This window comes from Podarcis filfolensis (assembly GCF_964270895.1).
Source record: "Podarcis filfolensis genome assembly, chromosome: 4".
NCBI classification, from domain to species: domain Eukaryota; kingdom Metazoa; phylum Chordata; class Lepidosauria; order Squamata; family Lacertidae; genus Podarcis; species Podarcis filfolensis.
The window spans coordinates 42,171,556-42,196,206 of NC_139607.1; the positions used below are offsets into that span (position 1 = coordinate 42,171,556).

Consider the following 24,651-nt stretch of genomic DNA (forward strand, 5'->3'; position numbering starts at 1 on the left):
CACGTCAGCATGTCAGTTTGGTTAGCCCCAGCATTCTGAGAAATAGGATCCTACAAAGAAAAATAAATCACTTAAATGAATACAAGCAACAAAAGAAAACATGTTGTTACCCAAGTATTTCTTTATTGTTGTCTTGAGCTGGAATGGACAGATAATATACCACGGCATTTCACAAGAGCAGGAAATTGAGCTGCTGTGGTTATACTGTAAGAGGAAATGAGACTTGCCTCGTTAGCCTTCAAGCGTTAGCTTTAAAGAGGTGAGAAAATGCATTCTGAAATGCAGTCGGATAATTTTCTCTTACGGGATTTAAATAAGTGCAAATTCATAAAGTCAGCAGGTCCAAGTGGTAAATGTTCAATATTGCACTGCCTCAAGCTGCAAGTGAACTGTGGCTGACCTCTCTCGCAACTTGTCTGCACACAAAAACAGGGAGAAGACCAGGATAAACCTTTGATCCTCATTTGCTAAGTGCCATGAGCATTCCCTCTGCCTGCCCCACTCCCCCTACCACAGAAGAATTTGCAAACATGCAGCTGTCCTGGTTTAGTTCAGGGAAACATTTCAAGGTTGGGTCTTCCATAATTTGTCTAGTGTGTGGTCATTCTGCTACTCTGTGAAATGTGCTCGACTACTATGCACACAAGTAATCCAAACAGCTGATTTTGACCTACAAAGCTTTAAACGGCTCAGGACCTCAAAGTTCATATGGACCTATGAAGACCATGAGAACACCCTTTGACGTCCTTCTTTGTGTCCCTCTCCACAAGAGGTCTGGAGGGTGACAACATGAGAATGGGCCTTTTCTGCAGTGGCTCCCCCTTTGTGGAATGCTCTCTCCAGGGAGGTTAGGCTGGTACCTTCATTATGCACCGTTAGGTGCCAGGTGAAAACATTTCTCTTCAACCAGACCTTTGGCTGATTAACATCCTATTCACTTTTAAATATATTTGTGGGAATGGATGGGGGGGTTATTGGGGGGTTTTGTTGCTGCTCTTGTTTTTATCACGTATTTTGTGTTTTTATCTTGTATTTTTATGTTGTGAACAGCCCTGAGGTCTACAGATGAAGGGTGGTATGCAAATTTAATAAACAAATAAATAGGCATTCTCAATGGCTACCCTAGAACTATGGAACTCCTTTCCACTAAACACTAGCATAGATAAATGCCAGAAACCTCTACCACAAAAGTGCTGTAGAATTTGATCTGGCTGCCCTAAACAGTCAAGAGCCAATTGTGTTTTAGGGCAATTTTGAAAAATCTGGTTTTTACATAGGCTGAGATCTAGAGATAGATAAGTATCTGCTCCACACGTGCTTCCTCCTGAACACATGTTGGTACTTTATATGCCAGCAGTAGTATCAGCTGGGTATTTTAATTTGTAGGTTTTATTATATTTATTAAAAGGTAAAGGTACCCCTGACCGTTAGGTCCAGTCGCGGACGACTCTAGGGTTGTGCGCTCATCTCGCTCTATAGGTTGAGGGAGCCAGCATTTGTCCGCAGACAGCTTCCAGGTCATGTGGCCAACATGACTAAGCCGCTTCTGGCGAACCAGAGCAGCGCACGGAAACACCGTTTACCTTCCTGCCAGAGCAGTTCCTATTTATCTACTTGGACTTGCAGGTGCTTTTGAACTGCTAGGTGGGCAGGAGCAGGGACCGAACAACGGGAGCTCACCCCGTCGCGGGGATTTGAACTGCCGACCTTCTGATCGGCAAGCCCAAGAGGCTCAGTGGTTTAGACCACAGCGCCACCCGCGTCCCATTTTATATTTATTATGTAAAACAAATACACTAAATCTAATTCATTCCAAGTACCGCTTGGCACCATGAGGGCAAAGGAACAGCCTAACTAACCATTAGTTAGGATAGCTAAATGAATCTTCCTTGTCCAGAGGCAGTATTCCAGATGCTGGGGGCAAACAAGAGGTTGTCTTAATGTCCTGCTTATTATCACCCTGGAGACATCCAGGCCTCATTTTCAGTAAGCATCTTGACAACATGACTTTCTAGATCTGAACATGCCCCAGATTTTAGCCATTATAGAACATGGTTTTGCAAGCTTTATTTTTTTAATGAACCCTTAGTATGTGGATGCGGGTCTAAAGTAAAGTTCATAAAACTACATTTAAGTGCACATTTGTTACAGAAACAAGCTGAACTAATGAGGTAATTTGTTAGCGGTCAAGTGGCATGCAAACAGACACAGGAACCAGTGTCCCAATGTAAAAGAGAGAAGAGAGGGCTTTTAACAAGAAAAAAGGCTGCATTAGAAGCAGCACCAGATTACTCAGATAAGACTGAAGTCTATTGCGTAGTTTCTCTTTTTTTTCAGGCCATGACATGAATAATGTAGGTATTCACAGAGCCGGCATACAATTGCTCTTATTAATAGGACAGATACTACATTAATACAGGATTTCCCATGCCTCATAACCTCTTCCTGAATTGTAAAAGAAACACAACACACTCATACAGGATACCTACAATATTTGAAAAATCCCATCAAATATTGAAATGTGTTCCCATTCGGCTGGTCCAATGTTCTTGACATGAACAGAAATCCTCAATGCTGCCTTGTGCTGTTTCATTTACATGTTTGAAATGCATTTGCAAACTTCTTGCACGTGAAACTAAAGAATGGGCAGCCTGCCAGCATGCCACCATTCAGCTAGGCTGTTTTCACTTGGAAATGATGTGATGTGGCTGCAAGCAAGAAAAAGCTCATCTATTGTGTCCAACCCTACACAAAATGTTTGCGTTCCCTTGCTCTATAGTTCTCCTTCCTGAGTGGCCAATAAGAAGTCATTAGCTATGCTATAGCTAGTTCTCACCAGCGCAGCATTCTGACCCTTACTGAGCTGTGCATTCAGGCAAGCAAAAAACCCTAAAGAAAAACAAAGAGTTCTGTTCCCATCCATCTATAGAGGGAATCTCACAGACATTCCATTATGCACTTCCCACTGACCTTCGTCATCCAGAAAAGTTTGATTTGGAGGGGGAAGGGGAAGGCGCAGAGAAGAGACAAGGCCATTGTATTTCTGAGCCTTTTGTCAAGTTTGCTAGCCTACTGCTGGGCACAACTTTAATGCTCATATGTTGTTTAGCTTCTCCACCACCACCCGTAACACAATTAAGCTTTGTTCTGACCAAGAATGTAATTTATTCTGATTAATATATGGATGCTGATTAAATGACCAAACATAAGGGGGGAATCAGGCATTCATTTTAATTAAGCCTATAAATAGTAACAACAGACAGAGGAGTTCTGAGACTCAACTTGCAGGACACTTCTAAGCAATTATTTAGAATTAAGTCCCATTAAGTCCAGTACTTCCTTGTAAGCAGGGCTCAGGGTTGCAGACGTAGACTGAGGTCCTGACAAAATCTATGAGTAATCTTGCTGAACTCTGACCTAAAGTCCAAAGCTGGCAAATAACAGGACTGTGTCCCTTCAGATCCAGATACGGTGCTTTCAAACAGATTGTAAGGCTTGTTCTTGTTGAGCCAAACCACAGACAAAATGTACTCATAGTAACACAGATTCTGTTCTTTTTTTAGAAAAGTGTTGATCTCCTGCAGGCTCTCAATCCATCTGTATTCAAAAGAAGGGTTTTAAAGTTAGTTTTTGCAGTCAGTCAAGATTGTTGCTATTTTTTTAACCAAAAACTATTCCAAGCAGCAGAAGTGTTGTTGTAGTGTTTTTTTTCGGGGGGGGGGGGGGGAGATTATCCAATAATAAGTTAAACAGAACTACAAGTTTTCAAAACTTAAAAAAAATAAAATTGTTAAGTTCCCCAAAATGTCAACACTGTTTGAGGTGGGATCCAAAAAGTAGCCCATAGTTTTCTTGCTGTTAGTGCATATAAAACAACTCTATAGATAACATAATATTTCACATTGGCCAGCAACCGTCCAATTTTCAAGTAATCTGATTTACCTTCTAGAAAACTCTGAAATGATTATTGTCTATCAAACTTATTAGTTGTTTTTCATTACAAAATCTCAATGCATTTACAACAAAAAATTAATAACATACATTAAAGTCAGCATAAACTACAATGCACCAAAATCTAAAACTGATTCATATTTTTGAAAAAAAGGACTAAAACATCACACCCACTGACAAAGGCCAGACATAATTAAAAACCAAAGGCCTGATGGGAAAGTATTGTTTTTGCCTACCACCTGAAGATAAGTAATGTGACTGCCTGGAGAGAGTATACCATAAGTGAGGAGCCATTGCTGAGAAGTATTTTTCTCATGTCTGCACTCTCCGCATCTCCCTTGGAGGGAACACATGGCAGAAGGGCTTCAAATGAATGTGCCAAGTGAGAAGTAATGGAGCTATTTTATTAGTTTTTCATCCTCCGGCAAAGAGGGAACAGGAATCATAGCTATAGAGAGGTGCAAGCCAATACATTACTTTCAGAAATGTATTTACTGTTTTATTCCAAACATGGATTTCAAAGCATGATTTTCTGCCACTCAGCTATGCACCTAAGCAGAGTTTGCAAACTGGTGCTTTAGAGATAAACCCCCAGCTTGATTTATATTTTACAAAGTTCTAAGCCTTTGAAAACATTTAATTGCTGTAGTTAAATATTATGCACATCACCATACCTTTGGAATGGTCAGGAGAGATAACACAAGTAATAAAAACAGCTAATAGTTTTAAAATTGCATCACTCAAGTGTTCTATTTGAGTAAATTATGTATTTGGAGCCAGAAGAATTTAAAAAACAAACTTAACAACTAATCCAGTTTTACTTTTAGGGCTATTCTTATTTTTCTCATGGGAACCATGGAATAGTTAGTGTACCTTACCTGTTCATTGAGAAGCCATAGACAATTCTATTTTATTGCTTTTTCTTCTTGTACTTTTGCTGTTTTGTCACTATCTGCATCACCCTTAAAAAGACATCAGAGACTGAAGTTTTAATAATTTTTTATCAAAACAATTTGCCTCCACAAAATAAAGTATTTGATTATAAGATTCCATACTCTTTGGGCATATACCATCTCTAGAGGATGATCTAATGTTAGTTTCTCCTCAGTATGTATTTTGGGGTCCTTTACTGAAACAAATAGATTGAAGGCCATCATCACTAACAAATCCATGGATTTCAAGGGGCCTACAGCGAGTCAGATACCATCAACTGAAATTAACATGTTGAAGTAGTTTAACCAAAAGAAACAAGAGAGGAATGAGGTTAGGAAAGGATATGATGCAATTAACAGCAGAAGGATACAAGAACTTGAAAAATGTCACTGACATCTCTGAAAGGTAACTACAATTTTGACTGATGGAATGTAGAGGAGGATTGTAGCCTGTTTCTGCAACAAACTACTGCATAAACACGCAAACCTGAAGAATGAGCAGCATACTATGTAAAAGATTCAAATGGCATATTACACGGCATCTCCCATTAAACATATTTTAAGAGCAGCAGTAGCATGCTGCTTGAATCCCAAACCTATAAGAGCATGGCATTTCTAGTAGTGTACTGCATTTCCTAATTATGAGTATATGAAGGTAGGAACAACCAGTGTTAGAAACAGAGATATGAAAGCAAGGAGCTAAATGTCACTTTAAACCTAGGCTTTGGGCGCAACAATGGAATATCTAGGCACACTTTTTTATAACAAGGATACAAAGCTGAAAATGAATGAACTGCAGCTAAAATCTTATGTTCATTTTTCACATGGTCTAGTCTTCATCTGAAGGCTGAAAAAACCAAAGCCATGCTTCCCCAGCCCACCCCCCTAATATTCTTAAAAGGGTCTCTTCTCCAGTCTTCAGAGAGTAGCTGAAAGTGGGGAGGCAGAAAAAGGTCCTCCTTTCCTTCCACTCTGCAGTTTTAATCTGAAATCTTAGGCACAGCACTGCGCCCAGAGCTCAGAAACTGCTTGGGCTAATGAAAATCCCTTTCGCAAAACACGCCTGGAACAATGGGAGTTTCGAACTCTGGGAGCAACAGCATGGTACTTGAAACTATGGGACTAATTGGACTTCTCCCTGCACAGCTCTGGTTCTCTAAAAGCATAAGGAGAATAGCACAGAAACAAAGAACACAGCAATTCAAACAAAACAGCCAAGAACAGAGATACACCTACAGCACAACAAACTCTCAAATGTCATACCTTGTCACTGGCTTTTGCAGATTTTTTCTTTTTGGGAGGATCTTTCCAGAGAGATTCTATATTTATGTAGGCTTGGAGACTCCAGTCGTACAGCTGAGAACCAGTCACCTTTCAGAAATCAGAGATTTCATAACAACAGTCAAATTAACATCCACTTGAAACACTGTGTATTTTTATTTTTAGGTGTTTTTTTTAAAAAAACTTTACAAACATTTATGAAGAAGTGCTAGTTTAATTACTTTTATTGTATCTAGCCATAGGCCATTACAGCAAAATATTGACCCAGCCCAATAACGGCAGGGAAGATCAATTGCTATCCATGCAGTATAGGCCTAGAGCCCTCTGAACAAGGACAACATCAGTTCTATGAGTTTAATCAAACTACAGTAGCAATGCAACAGCTATTCACAAGTACCAACTTTTTAAAAAAGCTGTTCTTGCAAGAAAAATGTCAGTGCTAAAGATATTGGCAGATTAAGTTGGTTTATGGAAGGAAATTTCCCAGTCTCCTTCTCCCCCCGCCCCAACACAGTAGCACCCCCGGCAAAGGAGAAGATTCAGGGGCCTTCTTGAGCAATGCAATAAGCTTCCCAAAATAACAAAAAGTAGCTAATGAAAGAAAACGCTCCTGTACCCTGCTCCTCACAGCAACCCCACCCCACAATGTCAAGGCAGTCTTTTTAGAGGTTTCTAAGGGATGTGGTGGTACATGTGGAGGCAAACTTTACATTTATGAAGTTCCTTTATTCAATTTATTTTACTGGATCAAATCCAGTAAAAAGGTAAAGGACGCCCGGACAGTTAAGTCCAGTCAAAGGCGACTATGGGATGCGGCGCTCATCTCGCTTCAGGCTGAGGGAGCCGGTGTTTGTCCACATACAGCTTTCTGGGTCATGTGGCCAGCAGAACTAAACCGCTTCTGGCACAATGGAACACCATGACGGAAACCACACAAGCTGTATAAGAAAGCCAGCCTTACAAAATGCAGAGATTGTCTAGAAAAATACTTAAAGAAGCATATGATAACTACTAGTTATCCTTAAAGAAAGGTCAAAGACAAATCTAGAAAACATCTGCTCAAAACTTCAGCTGCAAAAAATGATATGCAAGAACCCTGATTAATCATTAACTTAAGGCTAAGCCACCAGCTTGTAAACAAACTGTGCTGTGCTCCATCTGTACTTCATGTCTTTGTACTTCAAAGCGTATTACTTTCAGTACTTATTCCATATAGCATTGTTGCACGCTTCAAACACATTAAATGTGGGACTTAATTGTTTCAAATACACTTGAGAGGGATGGGTTTACACCAGTGCTTTCTCCCCCGCCCCAGGGAGTACTCAAGGGTACGCAGTACCGGAACATCTTTTGTCGTTGTTGTTAAAAAGTGTGACACTTACAGTGAGAACTTCATGGAAAAAAGCACTGCTTTACACAGTTAGAGAGGGCCTCAAAAACAGCTGCTTCTTCAGCTTATGATAAGGAGGATAACCTCACCATTTTCAGTGGATGAGAGTGAATTATTTCACATGAACAAGCAACCACAAGGATTCACTCAACCAAGAGACAATTTTAAGACAAATCCATACCTAGGACTATTCTACGAATTCTTTTTTTTTTTTTTTAAATAATATTTATTAAAATTTTTCAAAAATACAAAAAATATCACTTTACGGGACTCCCCCCTTCCCCCACCCCTACCATATTCCCCTTTCATATTGTTGGTCAAACAAGTTCCCCATCCAAATTGAAACTTAATTTGTAAAAAAAAGAAAAAAAAACCCAGTGTTCTTTCCCCAAGACCCACCCCATGTCATTCCACAATTTCCATTTTTTAATAAAAGAAGCACCCCAGATAATAGAAACAGAAAAGGTAGAAAATAAAAAAAAAAAAAAATATAATGAATAATAGACCAATTCAGCAAAAAATAACCAAGTTGACAAGCCTTTGGAGTTTTAGTTCTCCCCCCCCTGTCCCCGGTTTAATTTCCCCCTGACCATCAACCCCTGGTGTCTGCCTGGAATTCTTAAGGCCATAAATCACAACTTTTCCCCAACTCCTTGCTGGCTTTTTCTTTTTAAAATTAAAAATAAATTTTTTTGAAAATCAAAATTATTATTATTATCATTATTTTTCAAAACTTTAACTTCAGTCTTTAATAAAACTGTAATAGAACTCCCTCCATTGTTCTTTCCAGGTTGTAGTCTGATTTCCCTTTGTTCCGCTGCTAAAACGTTGTAGTTCGAAAGTTTGGTAAGTCTGCAGGGATGGTTGTTATTCAGGGGCAAAACCTTACGTTCAGTCCCTTCCTTTCTTCAATAGAAAAATCTATTGTCTCCTTTAAAAAAAACAAAAAAGAAAACACCCTGAAGACGAGATGTTATTTCCGTTTTGCAGCTTTCCCAGAAGATAACCAGTCCTGTAAAGTTCCATTGGTGTTTTTCCACTTTCCCGATCCTTGTAATGTCCCGAAGCTCCTCAAGGGGGATTGTTGTAACTTTGTTTCCTCTAATCCAAAAGTCAATTTGTTATCCATATTCGCCATTTTGTATCCAAATTTTAACAAGTTGTAGCAAATTGTATCAAATTTAACCAGCCAAGTTCTCATAATAAAATCCACTCCGCTTTTCGACTTTGACAGCTATTTTGACAGCTGTCAAAATCTCCGACTCCTTTCACCAGGCTCTCTCTTCAGTCGCCCCGGTTCCCAGGGGGGGGGGTTGCGTTTCCCTTCTCCAGTTCCTCCTCCAGCACAGTTCTTGTAGTTCCCCATCGTGAAATTTTGGATTTTTATCAGCAATGCAAGCCTTTTTGGGTCTTGGTTTCCCCGTCCTTGTTTTGGAAAGTTTACAATAGGGAGGGGACTGACTTCCTTTTTGGATCCCCCCCGCTCGTATCCAATTCGAAAAAAAAAATTTTTTTTTCCTCCTTTTGAACCCGATTTCCAAATTTACTCACGGGTTGTTGTTGAAAAGTCCGAATTTTCAATGGAAGAAGTCAGCGCTCTCCGCCGGATGGCATGCGGCTTCGCTCAGCAGGGGAAGCAGAAAACTCAAGGCACCACGCTTCTCCCCGGCACCCGATCCGTAGCCTTTAAAAAGGCTCCTTCACGAGTCGGGAGGGCGCTAACGGTGCAAGCCGAGTCTCCATGTCCACGGCCTCCGTGGCCGTGGTTTCTAAGGGTCCCCGCATCGCCGGTGCGGTAGAACCCAGCCCCTGCCGAGCAGACTCCCTCCGGAGCTCGGAGGGAGTCCGCCATTCGGCGATGGCGCCAACCCGGAAGTCCACTATTCTACGAATTCTAAGGCAATCCTGAGGGGAATACAAGTGTGGAAACAAGACTTTGGATCACTGATCATTCATACAGCAACACTGCAAAACCTTAAAACCTACCTAGCTGACACAAAGACACCAAAAGAAGTAGACTACCCTATGCTGTGTCATTCTGGCATTTTAGACTGCATGTATTAGTAATGCGGGCTTTTGTAAGAAATAAGCTGTGCTGGCCTTTAAAACGAAGTACAGTGGTACCTCGGTTTACAAACTTAATCAGTTCCGGAAGTCTGTTCTTAAACCAAAACCATTCTTAAACCGAGGCGCGCTTTCCCTAATGAGGCCTCCCACTGCCGGTGCCCTTCCACCATTCAGCTTCCATTCTTAGACCGAGGTAAAGTTCTCAAACTGGGACACTATTTCTGGTTTTGTGGAGTTTGGAAACCGAGGTACCACTGTACATACAACAGCAGATGAGCATTTGCTATTTGCAAGCCATATTTACAGCTATACAAATAGGAACTGTGTGATTTCCTACAGTACTAACCTTGGCAAGGGTAATGGCTTGCTGCGGGTAGTAGAGAGCGGCACCAATCCCCATGAAGCTTGCTGGATACACCAACCTCTTTATTTTGGAACCTGCGCCAAAGAATATACATTACTTTTCACGATGTCTGTATCCAACAAATGATGTGCTGAACAAGGTGATCCACACATTATAACACAATTTTTTCAGCCAGCCTAAGCTATCAAAATGGCACAGTATTTTGTTATAGGTACCTGTCCTTTTGACAGAAAGTAGATCTGGAGGAGAGTGTTTAAGCGATGGGATCTGATTCGACATAATAGTTTAGTGGGATAGAATTTGTGTAGTGGATTAGAATTTGAAGATCAGAATTGCAAAGAACATAGATATACTGACGACTAAAGAACTCAAGCCTGGCTTCTAAGCCTTTAGCAGATCCTGCCCACATAATTCCAAATTCTTCTCTACAATTATGAGGATTCAACACATTAAAAAGATACAGTTAAATCTCCATTGCACATCAATATTTATGTCAATGAAAGAGAAAATTATCACATAGAATTTGAAGAGGGGAATTGTAAACTATCACATACCTCTAGCCACAAACAAGCCAACAATACCAGCAAAACCTATGACACCAAGCCTTGGATAAAATCCTGGAGGTGGGCTTTTGAGAAGTTCGTAGCCTTCTAAAATAAAAATCAGACCACAGCATATTACACTAGTATGTATATATTTTCATAATTTCAATTAAATTTAAAAGTATTATTTGCACTTATATTTCCAACTACAAATAATTGGTTACAACTACAAGCAACTTTTAATATCCACTTATAACCCACTTTTCCTCCAAGGAGCTCAGGATAGCATACATAGCTTCCCCACATTTTATTCTCAAAATAATTCCATGAGGTGGGTTAGGATGAGAGGCAATATGGGGATTTGAACCTGGCTCTACCCAGCTTTTTAGTACCTGTCGCACACCTTATCAAGCCAGATTTTATTTTGCAAAATGAATCTGAAGGTTCTGTGAATATAATCATATACACTGTTATACTTACTAAAAAAAATAATGTACTCAATTCTAATTTGTATAAATAGGGGATGGGTGAATTTTTGGGAATGTGGCTGTGCAAGGTTGCCAAAGTCAGGGAAAACAAGATCCAGTTGCTAAAACAGCTAAAATCCAGCTGAAAACAGGACTTTGTTTTAAGAATAACATCAGATTAAAGAAAAACAACATTCCTTGGGGGATGAAACTGCATGTTCCAGAACAACAGTGCCAATTTGCCTAGACCCTAAAGGCACTATGATAAGGACAGAGATTATGGCCTTTGAGTCATGTAGTCAGAAAAGACCTTGAAACCCTGAAACCTAGAAGAATTCAGATGGGGATCTGAAAGATGCTGCAAGAATCTTGCAAGCTCAAAAAACATTCCAAGTTGATGTTGCAATCCAAAGAATATCTGCAATCAAGACTATGTCACATAACCAAAAGATTGAGCTAAGAGTATAAGAATTAAAAGGAAAGTTCTAAGAGTAGCAATTTGCCCAAAATATCTCTGCGGAACCCCAGTGAGCACTATGGAGCTTCCACTTTGTGCTACTAGAATGGACATCTAGTTAGGCAAAGAAACAATCTCTGGGAACCATTCTTGCAGAGCAAATGTGAATGTGCTGCTTCATTGAGAGTTCTTGAGTAAATGAAATTAATACTTTCAAAAATCGGAACCAATGCCTTAGTCTCTGTGCACTTCATAGGAAGTTTTTAAGCAGAGGTCGGATGGCCAACTGTCATGGATGCTTTAGATGAGATTCCTGCATTGCAAGGGGTTGGACAAGATGACCTTAGGGTTCCTTCCAATTCTACAATGCTATGATTCAGAAATGTACAATTATTTACCATTTACCATTTTCTGACCCTATCTGGTATCAAACAGGATATACAGCAATAAGGGACGATTCCTCAGGCTGTAGCTTATCAGATTCCTTTAATGTGCAGTTTTTCCACCCTTTAAAAATACATTTGTTTTTTTTTTTATAAAATTTTTATTAGGTTTTAAACACATAATAAAAGACAATACAAGACGATACATAAACAAACAAACATATAAACACGTATACTTTCTTAACATTTTTTCCTTGGCCTTCTTTCGGCGACTTCCCCATACCTCCCCTTTCTGCATCCCTGTTATCAATCTTTTCAGCATCCCCTAATTTCCATATAAGACTTTCTTTAAATCTTATTTCTCATATCCAATTGCTAGTCGCTGCAATTCTGTTTTGCATTACCCAAAACATTTTAGCATTCATTAATTTTACAACAGTTCTTAAGATAGATTTTAAACTTCTTCCAATCTTCTTCCACCGTCTCTTTCCCTTGGTCGCGGATTCTGCCGGTCATCTCAGCCAGTCCCATATAGTCTATTACCTTAGTCTGCCATTCTTCCAGTGTGGGTAGTTCTTGTGTCTTCCAATACTTTGCTAATAATACTCTTGCTGCTGTTGTAGCGTACATAAAAAACGTCCTGTCTTTCCTTGACACCAATTGGCCTACCATACCCAGGAGGAAGGCTTCTGGTTTCTTCACGAACGTGCATTTAAGCACCTTTTTCATTTCATTATAAATCATTTCCCAGAAAACCTTGATCCTTGGGCACGTCCACCAAAGGTGGTAGAAAGTACCTTCAGTTTCCTTACATTTCCAACATTTATTATCGGGCATGTGATAAATTTTTGCTAGCTTGACTGGGGTCATGTACCACCTATAGATCATTTTCATGATGTTCTCTCTTAAGGCATTACATGCCGTAAACTTTATACCGGTAGTCCATAACTGTTCCCAGTCAGCAAGCATAATGTCATGGCCAATGTCTTGTGCCCATTTAATCATAGCTGATTTAACCATCTCATCCTGTGTATTCCATTTCAACAGCAAGTTATACATTCTTGACAAATTCTTAGTATTGGGTTCCAAAAGCTTAAAAATACATTTGTAATAAGCATTCTGTTCTGTTGTACAAGCACAGGACTGCCTTTCTATCATCCATGGTTAGTTAGCTGCAGCCCTGGGATTGACAAGCATTTATGAACTAAGCCCCAGAACAATGGGCCAGAGTAATTGGGAACTGGTACTCTCAAGTTAGATCAAGGTACAGTATTAAGCGATAAATATTCTCTCTTCCATTTCTCTACATTTTTAAAAAGCAAATGTAATCTAAATGAAGAGTTTTTGAGAACTTGCTACAATTTTGGCTGGTCCTAATGAAAGTACTGCCCAACGGTGGATGTTGTCATTCTTTCTGTTTTTTAAATCATTTAAACAGTTTGAGAGAGAGAAAAAGAATAGGATTCTTTTAGCTTAAGGATTTTTATTTTTTAATGGCATACACGGACAGGTAGTATATGACTATACTGTTTCCAGTAGGGGCAAATGACACGGAGTGGGGGAGCTAGCAAGAAAATGTCATGGAGGGAAGGGTTAGAAACCATAGTTCCCATAGCTCATTTTTGTAAAAAGATCATTACAGACAACTCCATGTTAATGTCTAATTTGATCCTGAGTGATGTTATCTAAATAAATATCCTTTTGTTTTGCATAACCTATTCACTATTAGCTTATGGTTCAAAGTCCAAAGTGCATTATGCCCCTGAAGAGATGAATTTTGAGATCTTTTGTTTTGCACTTTCACTGAATCCTTTCTTGTTTGACCATTATTTGAAACAGCATAAGGAAGACCTTTGTTTCGTTTCTAATAGGTCTCTTATCTTCTTATAACCACATTGTTCCGAGCCTAATACGCTCCAATAAAACCAAATACATTGCAGCAAATAAATATGCAGCAATTAACTGGTGCCTCGCCTCACTGTACAGCCAAGATGGAGAAATACAATGCACATCTAGAAAGTCATGACAATAAAGAAGAGAAACATTTCCTTGTTTAAACAGGAAATGCTGAAAAGACAGGGGTTCCTTTACAGAGAGAAAGAGAACCCAAGGCTGCATATCTTCTAATGTTTCAGTATAGGTATAGGAGCATAAAAACCTATTATTTCAACATAGCCTTAACACAGAATTCAGGTATCTTGTTGCCCCCTAATGCTTCCCATCTCCCAGCCTTTCCATGTAGCATATCAGACCCATGTTTGCCATAATGTTCTTGGAGAGGAGAGAATTAAGAGCTGCAGTGAAAAACTACAGTAAGCTGAGAAAAGTACATTCCCGCATAACTTAGGCAAAGATTTGAAAATTGCAGTAAAAAAGGTGGAAGCCTTTTGTGTTAATTATAATCAGCATACTGACAACAAAACAACCACTGTAATGGGCTCAGTATGTCTAGGTCCCCACAGGATCTCATTATGGGTAACCTTTGGTGTGATGTGCCTATAATAAATGAGACCTTTAAGAGGGCAGAAATAAGCAGCTTACATGGCTAGTTTCCCCTTGAGCAGAATGAGGCAACTGCTTTAGCAATGTTCAATACGGCTGCAATCATACAGATTATGCAGAACTGTTTTTATAATCTTGCTACTACTTAACCACATCTGATTTAGTTGTAGGAACTATCAATGGATCTTACCTCTGCCATATTCAGCTGCTTTTTCTACTTTGGGCATGGCTTTGTCAGAAAAACCCTAGAAATGGGAACAACAGTGATAATTGCTACTGTTTTTCATCAAAGAAGATCACAAAGCCGTTTGTAAGCACCTAGTGGCATTACAGGTATTCCAAAGCAATTTAAAATGGTTTCTATACAGATCATATCTCTATATACCGTATTATACTGTGTTGTAGGCTACCCAGTAACACCAGGCTTGCCATAGAATGTCTACCACACACAGGAAGGAATTAAGTTAGTGATTCTTCACTTCTAGGTGTCTCTAAATGGTCCTGTCATTTGTACAGGCACACTCTAATCCAACCACGTTATTTCAGGAAGGCAGCCATGGCAACCTAGAACCCTTTTGAGTGTTACAAAATAACTGCATGTGTGTGATTTGCGTGGGGGAGCAGACAAGTGCACTAGCTCTAGCCCCTTCCTCTATTTCTGTAACCTTACAACTCATGGAAGCTCATGTCTCACTCTACTCATCAGACTGACCTCATGAGGAGGGGAAAGAGGAGCTCTCCATTCCCATATCTGAGGCAGCAATTCCTGAATCCTGACTGAGGTAGCTTCCCTCACTTCTCATTTTTTCTGATATGGAAGGCAAGAGACTTTAGGAAGTCAAAATGCTCAAATGTCCTGGCTGCTGCTTTCCGACTTCTTAGCCAGGGTGGGAACAAAGAAAGAGATCAAATCCTGCACAAGCACTACATAGTGCACCTCCCAGCCAGTGGTCTAGGGGGACAAGGCTAGTCCCCTGAATGTTCCCCATGCACCTCCTTCCCAAAGCCTGTGAAGCTTCTGCCCAGCTTAGGGTGGGAGGTGTGATGCTCACAGGTCCAAGAGCCACCCCGGCTTTGAGAAGGAGGCAGGAGGGCTCCAGCATCCTATCAGAACCCTGGTGCCTCCTTCCCAAAGCCTGGGAAGCTTCTGCCCAACTTAGGGAGGAAGGCACGATGTTCATGCCTGCAACGTCAGGATGTCACAATGTCACACGCATGATGTGCTGCCCCATCGCCCTTGCAATCTGGTGCCTCTAGCTCCAGCTGTTCCCCTACCAAAATTTTCATAGAGAAATCCCAATGAAAATCCTCATTATTATATATTTTACATGGCTGTTTATTTGTATATATTTTAAAATTTTATATATGGATGTTTTATGATGGCTTATACTTGTAATGCCTAATAAAGGTTTGACGAAGAAGAAAAAATTCACCACACGCCACTGCTCCCAGTAATACTCACAACCAGGAAGCAACATGGAAGTGGTACCAAGAACTGTGCCACAGCTGCAAATTAAACCAGAACAACCTGAACCACAAGCAAGGTATTACTGGAACATGGCACGTGTCAGCTTAGTTTTTAAAGGCAGGTTAAAAAAACAGGGCTGTGCACAGCCCCATCAGCCATGACCACAATCACCGGGTCCCAAATCAGGACACTCCATCCAGAACCACCTGCACCACCCTGGAACTGGCCCCAAAGTAGTTCAGGTGCAGGGCTTATGTTTATTTGGTTAAAAACAACAACACCAAAGCCTAATTAAACATACAGCCATGAGAGGCAGAGGAAGGAAGCAGAGAGCAGTGGTGTCGATTTGGTGGGGCACTGCTTTATAAGTGCCCCACAAAAGCTGCTAGCAAAGGGGCACCCTGCAGGAAGAAAACTCTGGCAGTGGGCTCCATCCTTTTCCCTGGCTCAGGCCTTGACCGAATCCGGCACACAACCCTGTTTAAAAAATCTGCCAGCACCACCAAATTGCAGGTGGTCTTGGGGGGCCCTAAAACCAGAGGGGTGTATGGAAGTTTCGGTAACAAGACTGAGAGATTAAAATGTAAATGCACTGGCCATTAGCTTATCTGGACTGCAACCTCTTTGTGGAATTCTTATACTTGCATCTCCACAATCTGAAATAATTAACAGTTAAAGCTTAGTCTCATTATGAATTTAAACTCTATAAAGTTCCTATTAACTGTACCCCTCAGCTTACAACCCGAAAACTCCATTAAGAGAACTTCCTTCAACAAAGAACAAATTGGGCATTTTTAAGCACATTCATTACAGGAGCTAAGTAGCATGTGTTAACAATCAGTTTGTGTCTGAAACCAAACAAAAACTGGGTCAGATAGCTTGTCAGGCAAATCTGTATTTAGAAAATGGTAAAATTACTTCAAGACAGCATATCCTGGCAAAATGATGATATGGGGATGTCTGTATCAACAGTTTGTATGCAAGAGAACTGGTTCTACTCATGGGAAGTTCTGGAATGAGATCTTCATGCTAGTATGAATTCATCAGTTGCCAGGACTCTCAATGACATATTATATACTGCTATACCTGAAACCAGGCTGTGTATGGCTCCAAAGATTGCCGCACATAACAGATACCTTCCTCCAACTGTGTATGCGTATCTTCCACATACTTTGATTTTGGTGATGGACTAGTATACAGTGAAAGCTGTGAACAACAGAAAACACAAAGTTACTTGCTATTGTCAAATTATTCCACAATAGTAAACATTAAGTAGTACTGCATTACTTCAGGACATGAATGTGTATGCAGAATAATTGCACCCCAGAAAGAGGAACCTTCTTAATTAAGAATGGCCACACTGAAACTGGGTGCTGGCTAACCAAAAACAATTGTTTACAAAGACAACAGACTCTTACCTCATCAACTTTCAGTAAGTTCTTTTTAGATGCATCATTCTCAGGAGCAGCGGCATAAACTTGTACAGCAAGGAAGCTTAAACTAGCAGGAGCAGCCATCAATTGCTTTACCTAAATATAATGAAAACATTTTTATTTTATGGGCTCAAGTGGAATTATATTGCACATCCCATACGCCTAATATACATATCAGAAGTGTGTAGTTAGAGAACCCTGCCCACTGTTACCAATCTACATTTTTGTCAGTATTTCTGTTTGCATTTCTTGAGGATAGCATGTCAATAACATTTCTGTTTTCAGTTAAGCCTGAACTGGAGCACAGTGGAGGCAAATCAATATTTTCTGATAAGCTTCCACGGAAATCTAGCTTGAAAAGCTGTGCTTTCAATTCCTGTTACAGAAAGGTAGCCGTGTTGGTCTGCCATAGTCAAAACAAAAAAAATTTTTTTTTTTTCTTTCTTTCCAGTAGCACCTTAAAGACCAACTAAGTTAGTTCTTGGTATGAGCTTTCGTGTGCATGCACACTTCGTCAGATACGAAGTATATTTCAATTCCTGACACTCAGCTGACATCAGAAATGAAACTGTCCATCATTTCTGTAATTGTTTATTGTTATAAATAAATATTAATTACCAAAGAAGAGAACATACTAACCTTCAGAGGTTAGGGAAATTAGCTTCTTTGGAGATAATCTTTAAATACCAATACCAACATGTTTGCTACAATAAATTTAGGAATAAGGCAAGATGAATAGAGCACACAAATTATATAAATGTCTGACGGCATAAGGACTACAAACAATTTGTATCACTCTTCCAAGGATTTTAAGCCACCCATATTCAGAACAATGGTCAGGCATCACTTAAAGAGAAAGAAAAGCAGTGTGTGCAGATCCTTGTTTGTCTAGATCCTTATTTGTCTACCATAATAAATTGGGCAGGGGCAGAGGGGAGAGAACACTTGGGAGACAGAGAAACTTTATGTGCACACTTGAGCTCCCACATGGCATTGCTGAATTTGAGTGAACACTTCAAATAGAAATCATACTATCAGTAACATGTTCTCTTAAAATAAACAGATGCCTAAAATAGAAGCACACTTCAATCTTCATCAGGTTTTCTATGGTTGCCACCCAGTGCACTTTTATTTGGAATTAAGCACCACTGAAGTTGGGGAGGGAAAATTTTTCTGTAAACATGCATATGATTATAATGTAGAACACAAAGCTCTGCAAATGCTCAGTACTGAAAATGGCCCAGAAAGTTTAATTTATACTTTTAACTGTTAATTCATAGACTATCTAGTGTGCATAGTGTTTTATCACAAGGAAGGCATTTAATAGCCTCTATTTTACAACCATGTTCAAAACTACCATTGAATTATTTATTTTGTTCCACAAAATGTATTTACTTGATTGCACTGAAACCACAGCAGTTAAATTAGCAACGAAGATAGAATAACAAAGTCTTCAAATCCAAGAGCTAAGAGCATATGCATTTATTTTTCTTCCACAAATTACCGTAACTGGTTAGGAATATGAATTACATCAAACATAGTTAAGTGAAAAAACAGATCATGATTTTTTTGACAATTACATTGTTAATTAACATACAAAACACCTTTCTATTTCACAAAGCTTGGTCCTATAGCTCCCCCTGTAGAAAGGCAGGATGTATAACCCTAGAAAACTAGCAACTACTGTACTGTATTTTCAAACACCTGAATATAAACTGAAACATTTAAGAAACATACAAATCAACAATCAATGCTCCTCTGGTGAGGGATGAGTAGTTACTTCTATAACAGATCCGAAATAAGTTTCATTGTCCCTCTGTATCAGAAGCAAAACTTCACTCAGGTTTGTAGGCATTGTGAATTCTAATACAAATTACATGGCAGACCCTCTTCCTTTTTTAAAAAATAATAATAGTTCCGTATATTGTTTGCCCCTACAGTATCCCATGCAAAACAGCAAAAGCAAAGAGGCTTGTGGCACCTTAAAAACCAACGGATTTATTATGGCATAATAAAACATGTGCGCGTTACAGTTCACTTCATGATGAATTACTTAATCTATTCATATGTAAACATAGGCTCAGAAGTCCTACTGAATTCTACGGGGGTTCACGCCACATGAAGTGGTGTTAGGACTGTAACTAGCATCTTTGAAGGTAATAAAGGATTCTCTGGTTGTGCTACGAACTAAGGCTGAATACCTACAGCCACTTACGTATCTGAGAGCACGTCTCACAGAATTCAACGGGTATTTACCTCTGATTTGACGTGTGCAGGATTGCACTATAAACAGCCCCTCTACAACACAAGACTACAATCCTAAACTCGCTTGGGAGTCAGCGCCATCAAAATGCATACGATTTAGTCGTTTTAAAAAGCCTGCTAGGAACTCTGCTAGGAAATGAACACCGACAGGGGAACATCATCACTGGGGTTTTTTTGATCGCCATATGCGTACATCTAATTGAGCCGACAGCACCAGATCGCATTTAGATTCTTTTCTAAATGGGAGGGAAGAGGTGATTTGCGCGAGGGCTGAAATACTAGTTGAACTCCGTTTTGTATTGGCCCAACATCGATAGGGCTCCCTATGTGTGCGGGAGGAGGATTCGGAATTAGAAGAGCAGTTCTCTCTCCGGTCCGCCTCGCTCCCCCACCCCCCCCCCCACCCCGCGGAGCCCAAACGGCCACACAAAAGACAAAACTGAAGAAGGCGGGGCTGCTAACCCCAGCGCGCGCAAACCTCCGTCTACACCCCCTTTTTTAAAAAACCGGCGCGATTGACCGGCATGTTTCCATGGCAACCGCGCGGTAATACCAGCGCGGCGCCGACCGTAACGGCGCAAGGGCGCGCACGCGCGCACACAAACAGTTCGAAAGTCGCGCGCGGCGAAACAGAGCCGGGGCGGGGTGCGGAGGAAGAGAAAGAAAACTAACAACAGTGATATCGTTCAATTCCCTCCTCAAGAACTACCGGTGAAACTTTCTCACCTTGAACATGCCGAGGACAGCGCCGCGCGACGGCAATGACGCACAAACCACGCGCCGCTGACGGATGCCAGAGCTGCAGCAGCCCGACAAGAGGGAAGGGGGAGGAGAGACGTCGCGCGCGATTGGTGGGCGGTGCCCAACTTGGCTTCCGGTCGCGTTGCGCGTCCCTGTTGCTAGGCGACCGGCGAAAGGAGTTCGACTGCGGCGCCTGCGGGCTCTTGAGTCGAGGATGGCCACGATATGGAGCAGGAGCTCTCGCCTGGCAGGATCCAAGAGTGACAGCAGAGTAAAGCGGAGGTAAGGGCGTCGGATAAGCTGGGAGCCTGGCTCTGGGCTGAAAGTGGGCTGTGCTTTTCCAATTCTACCGTGAATTTGTTAAGGATAGAGCAGAAGGAGGTGGCCGCGCGGGTTGGCACCCTTTCGCATGGAGGCTTTTACCATCCGCATGTGAGGCAGGCGCTCTGTAAATGTAGCTTTCCCCACGTGCTGAATTTCCGCCTCACCCAACTGTTAAGGAAACGCGAAAGAAAACGATTTACACACATGTAAAAGCCTCTCTAAAAATGCTTTTTTAAAAAATACATTGAGTTTTCCATAAGCCTCACCATTGCCATCTCGTGTCACATTGTATATTGCACTTGAAACACGCTTAAAACATTTTATTTGCGGCTGTATAGGTAGCTGAATCCCTAGTCTAAGCATACCACGGATTTAAGTCCCAAACGGACAGCTTCTGAAGTGTTTGCAGGGGGGGGGCATAATGTAACACGTTGAAAAGTTAGTGCAAGTTGGAAAAACCTAATCAATCTTTAAGTACGAATATGGATCTGTGTGGACTCTCGCCCCCAAACAAGGGTTGAACAAATAGAACAACTTGTTTTGTGAGCAGTTTTCTGACAAATATATGTTCTTTTATGGCTCACAAACATTGGCCTGGAGAGCACAGTTTAATCTATGTTGAAGGGTGCTACCTTTTACTGGTCAGAAACCAGTATTGGAAACTGAGACGTGACAGCTAGGAGCTAAATGGCACCTTAAACCTAGGTTATGGGCGCAACAACGGAATGTTTAGGTATGCTTTTTCTTATAACAAAAATACAAAGCTGAAAATGAATGAACTTCAGCTAAAATATTATGTTCATTTTTCACATGGTTTAGTCCTTCCCCTGCTCATCCCTCTAATATTCTTAAGAGGGTCTCTTCTCCAGCCTTCAGAGAGTAGCTGGAAGTGGGGAGGCAGAAAAAGGTCCTCCTTTCCTTCCACTCTGCAGGTTTAATCTGAAATCTTAGGCACAGTACTGCACCCAGAGCTCAGACTGCTTGCGCTAATGAAATTCCCTGTTGCAAAATGCGTCTAGAACAATGGGAGTTTCCAACATTGTCAGAAACTTTGTGTCTGTAATAGCTGCAAAACAGAAAGCAATAGGGAAACTCTTTCCAGCATGTGGGTGCAGGCAGGCACAGAGCTTGTGTGAGGCCTGGGGGGGGGGTTAAAGGTCTTCATAGGGTAAAGTTATAAACTCAAACAGTATAAGTTTGGCAGGCCCCCGGCGGACCAGCCCTGACTGTCATAGCTCTCTGAGGTCCAGAACAAGTGTACCCAGCTATGCACCCTTCCTCCCTGTATGGGCTTGTGGGGATGTAATTGATTTCTGGCAATAATTTTAAGTTCCAATCACCATAGAGCCAGTGTGGTGTAGTGGTTAAGAGCGGTAGTCTCGTAATCTGGGGAACCGGGTTCACGTCTCTGCTCCTCCACATGCAGCTGCTGGGTAACCTTGGGCTAGTCACACTTCTTTGAAGTCTCTCAGCCCCACTCACCTCACAGAGTGTTTGTTGTGGGGGAGGAAGGGAAAGGAGAATGTTAGCCGCTTTGAGACTCCTTCAGGTAGTGATAAAGCGGGATATCAAATCCAAACTCTTCTTCTTCATAGTCTGGTGACTTTCAATTTATTCCACCAGGTCTCATCCTGACACTGCAGCAAAAACTATTCAGAAGGCGTGGTGGAGTCACACAAGGCTACGGTTGTATAGACTCATGAAACATACAATTCGGGCAGCGGTATGCTCTTGCATGTGGTTTGGGCTGACTAGATGTAGTCCTATAGTTTAATGTGTCATTATAACTCTATTTTTAAAGTGGTTTCCCTTTGTATGGATGCATTGAGGAATAGAAACAAGCTGTGGCTTGCAAGGGGTATCCCTCAAGGTATCATGAATATATTTGTTTTGTTTGCAACAGTATACCCACAAATATTCCAAAGGCAGCAGGGACCCAGGGATAATGCTTTCATGCTCTCTGTCACTGTTGGCAGTAGAAATCTGCTAACAGAGAGGGGCTGGGCTGTGTGGTAAGAGGAAAGCCCACCAGAAAGTTGCTGCATCCTAAATTACTGAGGAGCAAGAATTGATTTTTGGCCATTTCCCCATCAGGAATAATTATTGCTTCTGAAAGTAAAACAATACAAATTCAGAAGCTCAGAGTTGGGCCATAAGTGGTTTAAGATTTTAAAGGTCTAACCAGCACAGTGAATTGAGGCCAGAAATAAATTGGTAACCTATGCAGAAGGCTACTATATTAGATAATTGGAGTCAAAATCATAGTAGATGCATTTGTTTGAAGTCTGCCAACCATCTTCAAAGCAAGTAGATATAGAGTGCATTACATTATCCTGTATGTGGTTAAAGCATGAGGCCAACCCCAGTTACTCTAGATTGTGCACAAGTTGGTGCACAAACTGAAGTTGATAAAAAGCACTCCTGGCCAGTGTTACCACCTGGTTATCCAGGGACCAGGCTGTAACCAGAAGTACACACACATGCAATCTTCATTACTCCCAGTCTTCCATGCCTTTCAAGCCAAATAAGCAAAATAATGACCCGTACTTTTTTTCCTACTTCGTCTGAAGATGTGTTGGTTTGCTGCAGACCCTGTAATAGCCAATGCCTCAACATTCTAGTTGAAGTTAGATGTTGACAGGCACCTGTTCTTTTTCAGACTGAAAAGGTGACTATATAAATGGGCCTTCAACAGAAAGTTGAAGCTGATACAGTGGTACCTCGCAAGACGAATGCCTCGGAAGACGAAAAACTCGCAAGACGAAAGAGTTTTTCATTTTTTGAGTTGCTTCGCAAGACGAATTTCCCTATGGGCTTGCTTCGCAAGACGAAAACGTCTTGCGAGTTTGTTTCCTTTTTCTTAAAACCGCTTGAAGAGGTGCAGTTGCGACTGACTGTGCTTCGCAAGACGAAAAGCCTCGCAAGACGAAAAGACTCGCAGAATGAATTAATTTCGTCTTGCGAGGTACCACTGTACTTCCCTCTTCCTTTACTCATGACCTGTAATATATTCTACCTTTACTGTAAAATTGTTGCATTTCCGTGCACTCTTGTTTCTGTTACAGTGTTCCGTTGCGCCTGAATCAGTTTAGTCATGTTGGCCACATGACCCTGAAAGCTCTGTGGACAAACGCTGGCTCCCTCAGCCTGAAAGCGAGTTGAGCGCCGCAACCCCATAGTCGCCTTTGACTGGACTTAACCATCCAGGGGTCCTTTACTTTTTTTTACCTGCATATGTACATTTTATTGTTATCTGCTCTAGAATTGTTATTCACAGTGAAGAGCAAGGTAGAGATTTTTTTTTTGCTTTTTCTTGATTTTCCACACGACAAAAAAGTTACATTCCAACCTATTTATACAAATCCTTAAATTCCTAACAAAGAGTTATTTTGTTTAAGTCTTTTTCTTAATTTACAAATTCTTAATATCTCCATATGACTTCCAACCTCCTCACTGCGAGTTCCTCCTTTTTTCTTTTTAATTATCACTGCTTCAGTATGCCTTATTTCTTTTGTTTTGTCTCTTATTTATTTATTTATTTATTTATTTATTTATTTATTTATTTATTTATTGCAAGATAAAGAGATTTTAAATGCAGCTTTAAAACAAAGCTTGTTGAAGACTCTCTGAGCAAAACATATATTTATTTCAGGAGTACTGCATTACCCATGATATTTTGAAAAGAGTGTGTCCTTTGGAGGCTGAACTTCTTAAAGACCCTACTCTTACGTGCAGAGTTCGATTCAGGTAAAAGTACTACATTTCCATGCCTTGGTTTAATATATTTTGTTTAATTTAACGGTCTCTTTCTTCACCTTTTAAATGTTACTATGTAGGGGTGATTCCAATGGAATAAGTTTCTTCCAAAGAAGACTGATTGAGAATGAATTGTTCCTATTGATAAATGAACAAATATATTATTCTACTTTGTGTGGCAGTAGCTTCATAAGAACAGTAGTATACAAGAATCATAAGCATCTCATAGTGATACTTTACTACGAAAAAACACCAATATAGACTCCATCTGAGCAGGCTTATTTTTACTGATGACAGTAACTAAGGCTGCAGTCCTAAGTATATCTTT

General features: G+C 40.7%; 2 protein-coding genes across 7 annotated transcripts in view; one reads left to right on the top strand and one right to left on the bottom strand.

Annotated features, from left to right (window-relative positions):
• APOO (apolipoprotein O) lies at positions 1 to 20,302 on the bottom strand. Of its 6 annotated transcripts, XM_083612434.1 has the most exons (10): positions 20,229 to 20,254; positions 17,877 to 17,914; positions 17,223 to 17,333; positions 16,891 to 17,010; positions 14,527 to 14,581; positions 10,540 to 10,635; positions 9,968 to 10,059; positions 6,147 to 6,254; positions 4,830 to 4,913; positions 3,213 to 3,597 (listed from the first exon to the last, which is right to left on the bottom strand). In XM_083612434.1, exons 3-9 carry the CDS (start codon positions 17,319 to 17,321, stop codon positions 4,857 to 4,859), a joined length of 627 nt encoding a protein of 208 aa, XP_083468560.1. In that variant the 5' UTR covers positions 17,322 to 17,333; positions 17,877 to 17,914; positions 20,229 to 20,254; the 3' UTR covers positions 3,213 to 3,597; positions 4,830 to 4,856. The 6 variants fall into 6 exon arrangements, with proteins under 6 accessions (XP_083468558.1, XP_083468557.1, XP_083468560.1 ...); XM_083612432.1 differs by lacking the exons at positions 3,213 to 3,597; positions 17,877 to 17,914 and adding an exon at positions 1 to 50 and having other exon boundaries at positions 20,229 to 20,302; XM_083612431.1 differs by lacking the exons at positions 3,213 to 3,597; positions 17,877 to 17,914 and adding an exon at positions 102 to 416 and having other exon boundaries at positions 20,229 to 20,302.
• The window catches only part of LOC310761986 (uncharacterized protein CXorf58), an 11,472-nt gene continuing 7,100 nt past the window's right edge, over positions 20,280 to 24,651 (top strand). The window contains exons 1-3 of the mRNA XM_083612407.1: positions 20,280 to 20,525; positions 22,191 to 22,290; positions 24,220 to 24,314. Of these exons, the coding sequence (XP_083468533.1) occupies positions 20,293 to 20,525; positions 22,191 to 22,290; positions 24,220 to 24,314 (428 nt within the window). The 5' untranslated portion in view covers positions 20,280 to 20,292. The remainder of the gene's footprint in view (positions 20,526 to 22,190; positions 22,291 to 24,219; positions 24,315 to 24,651) is intronic.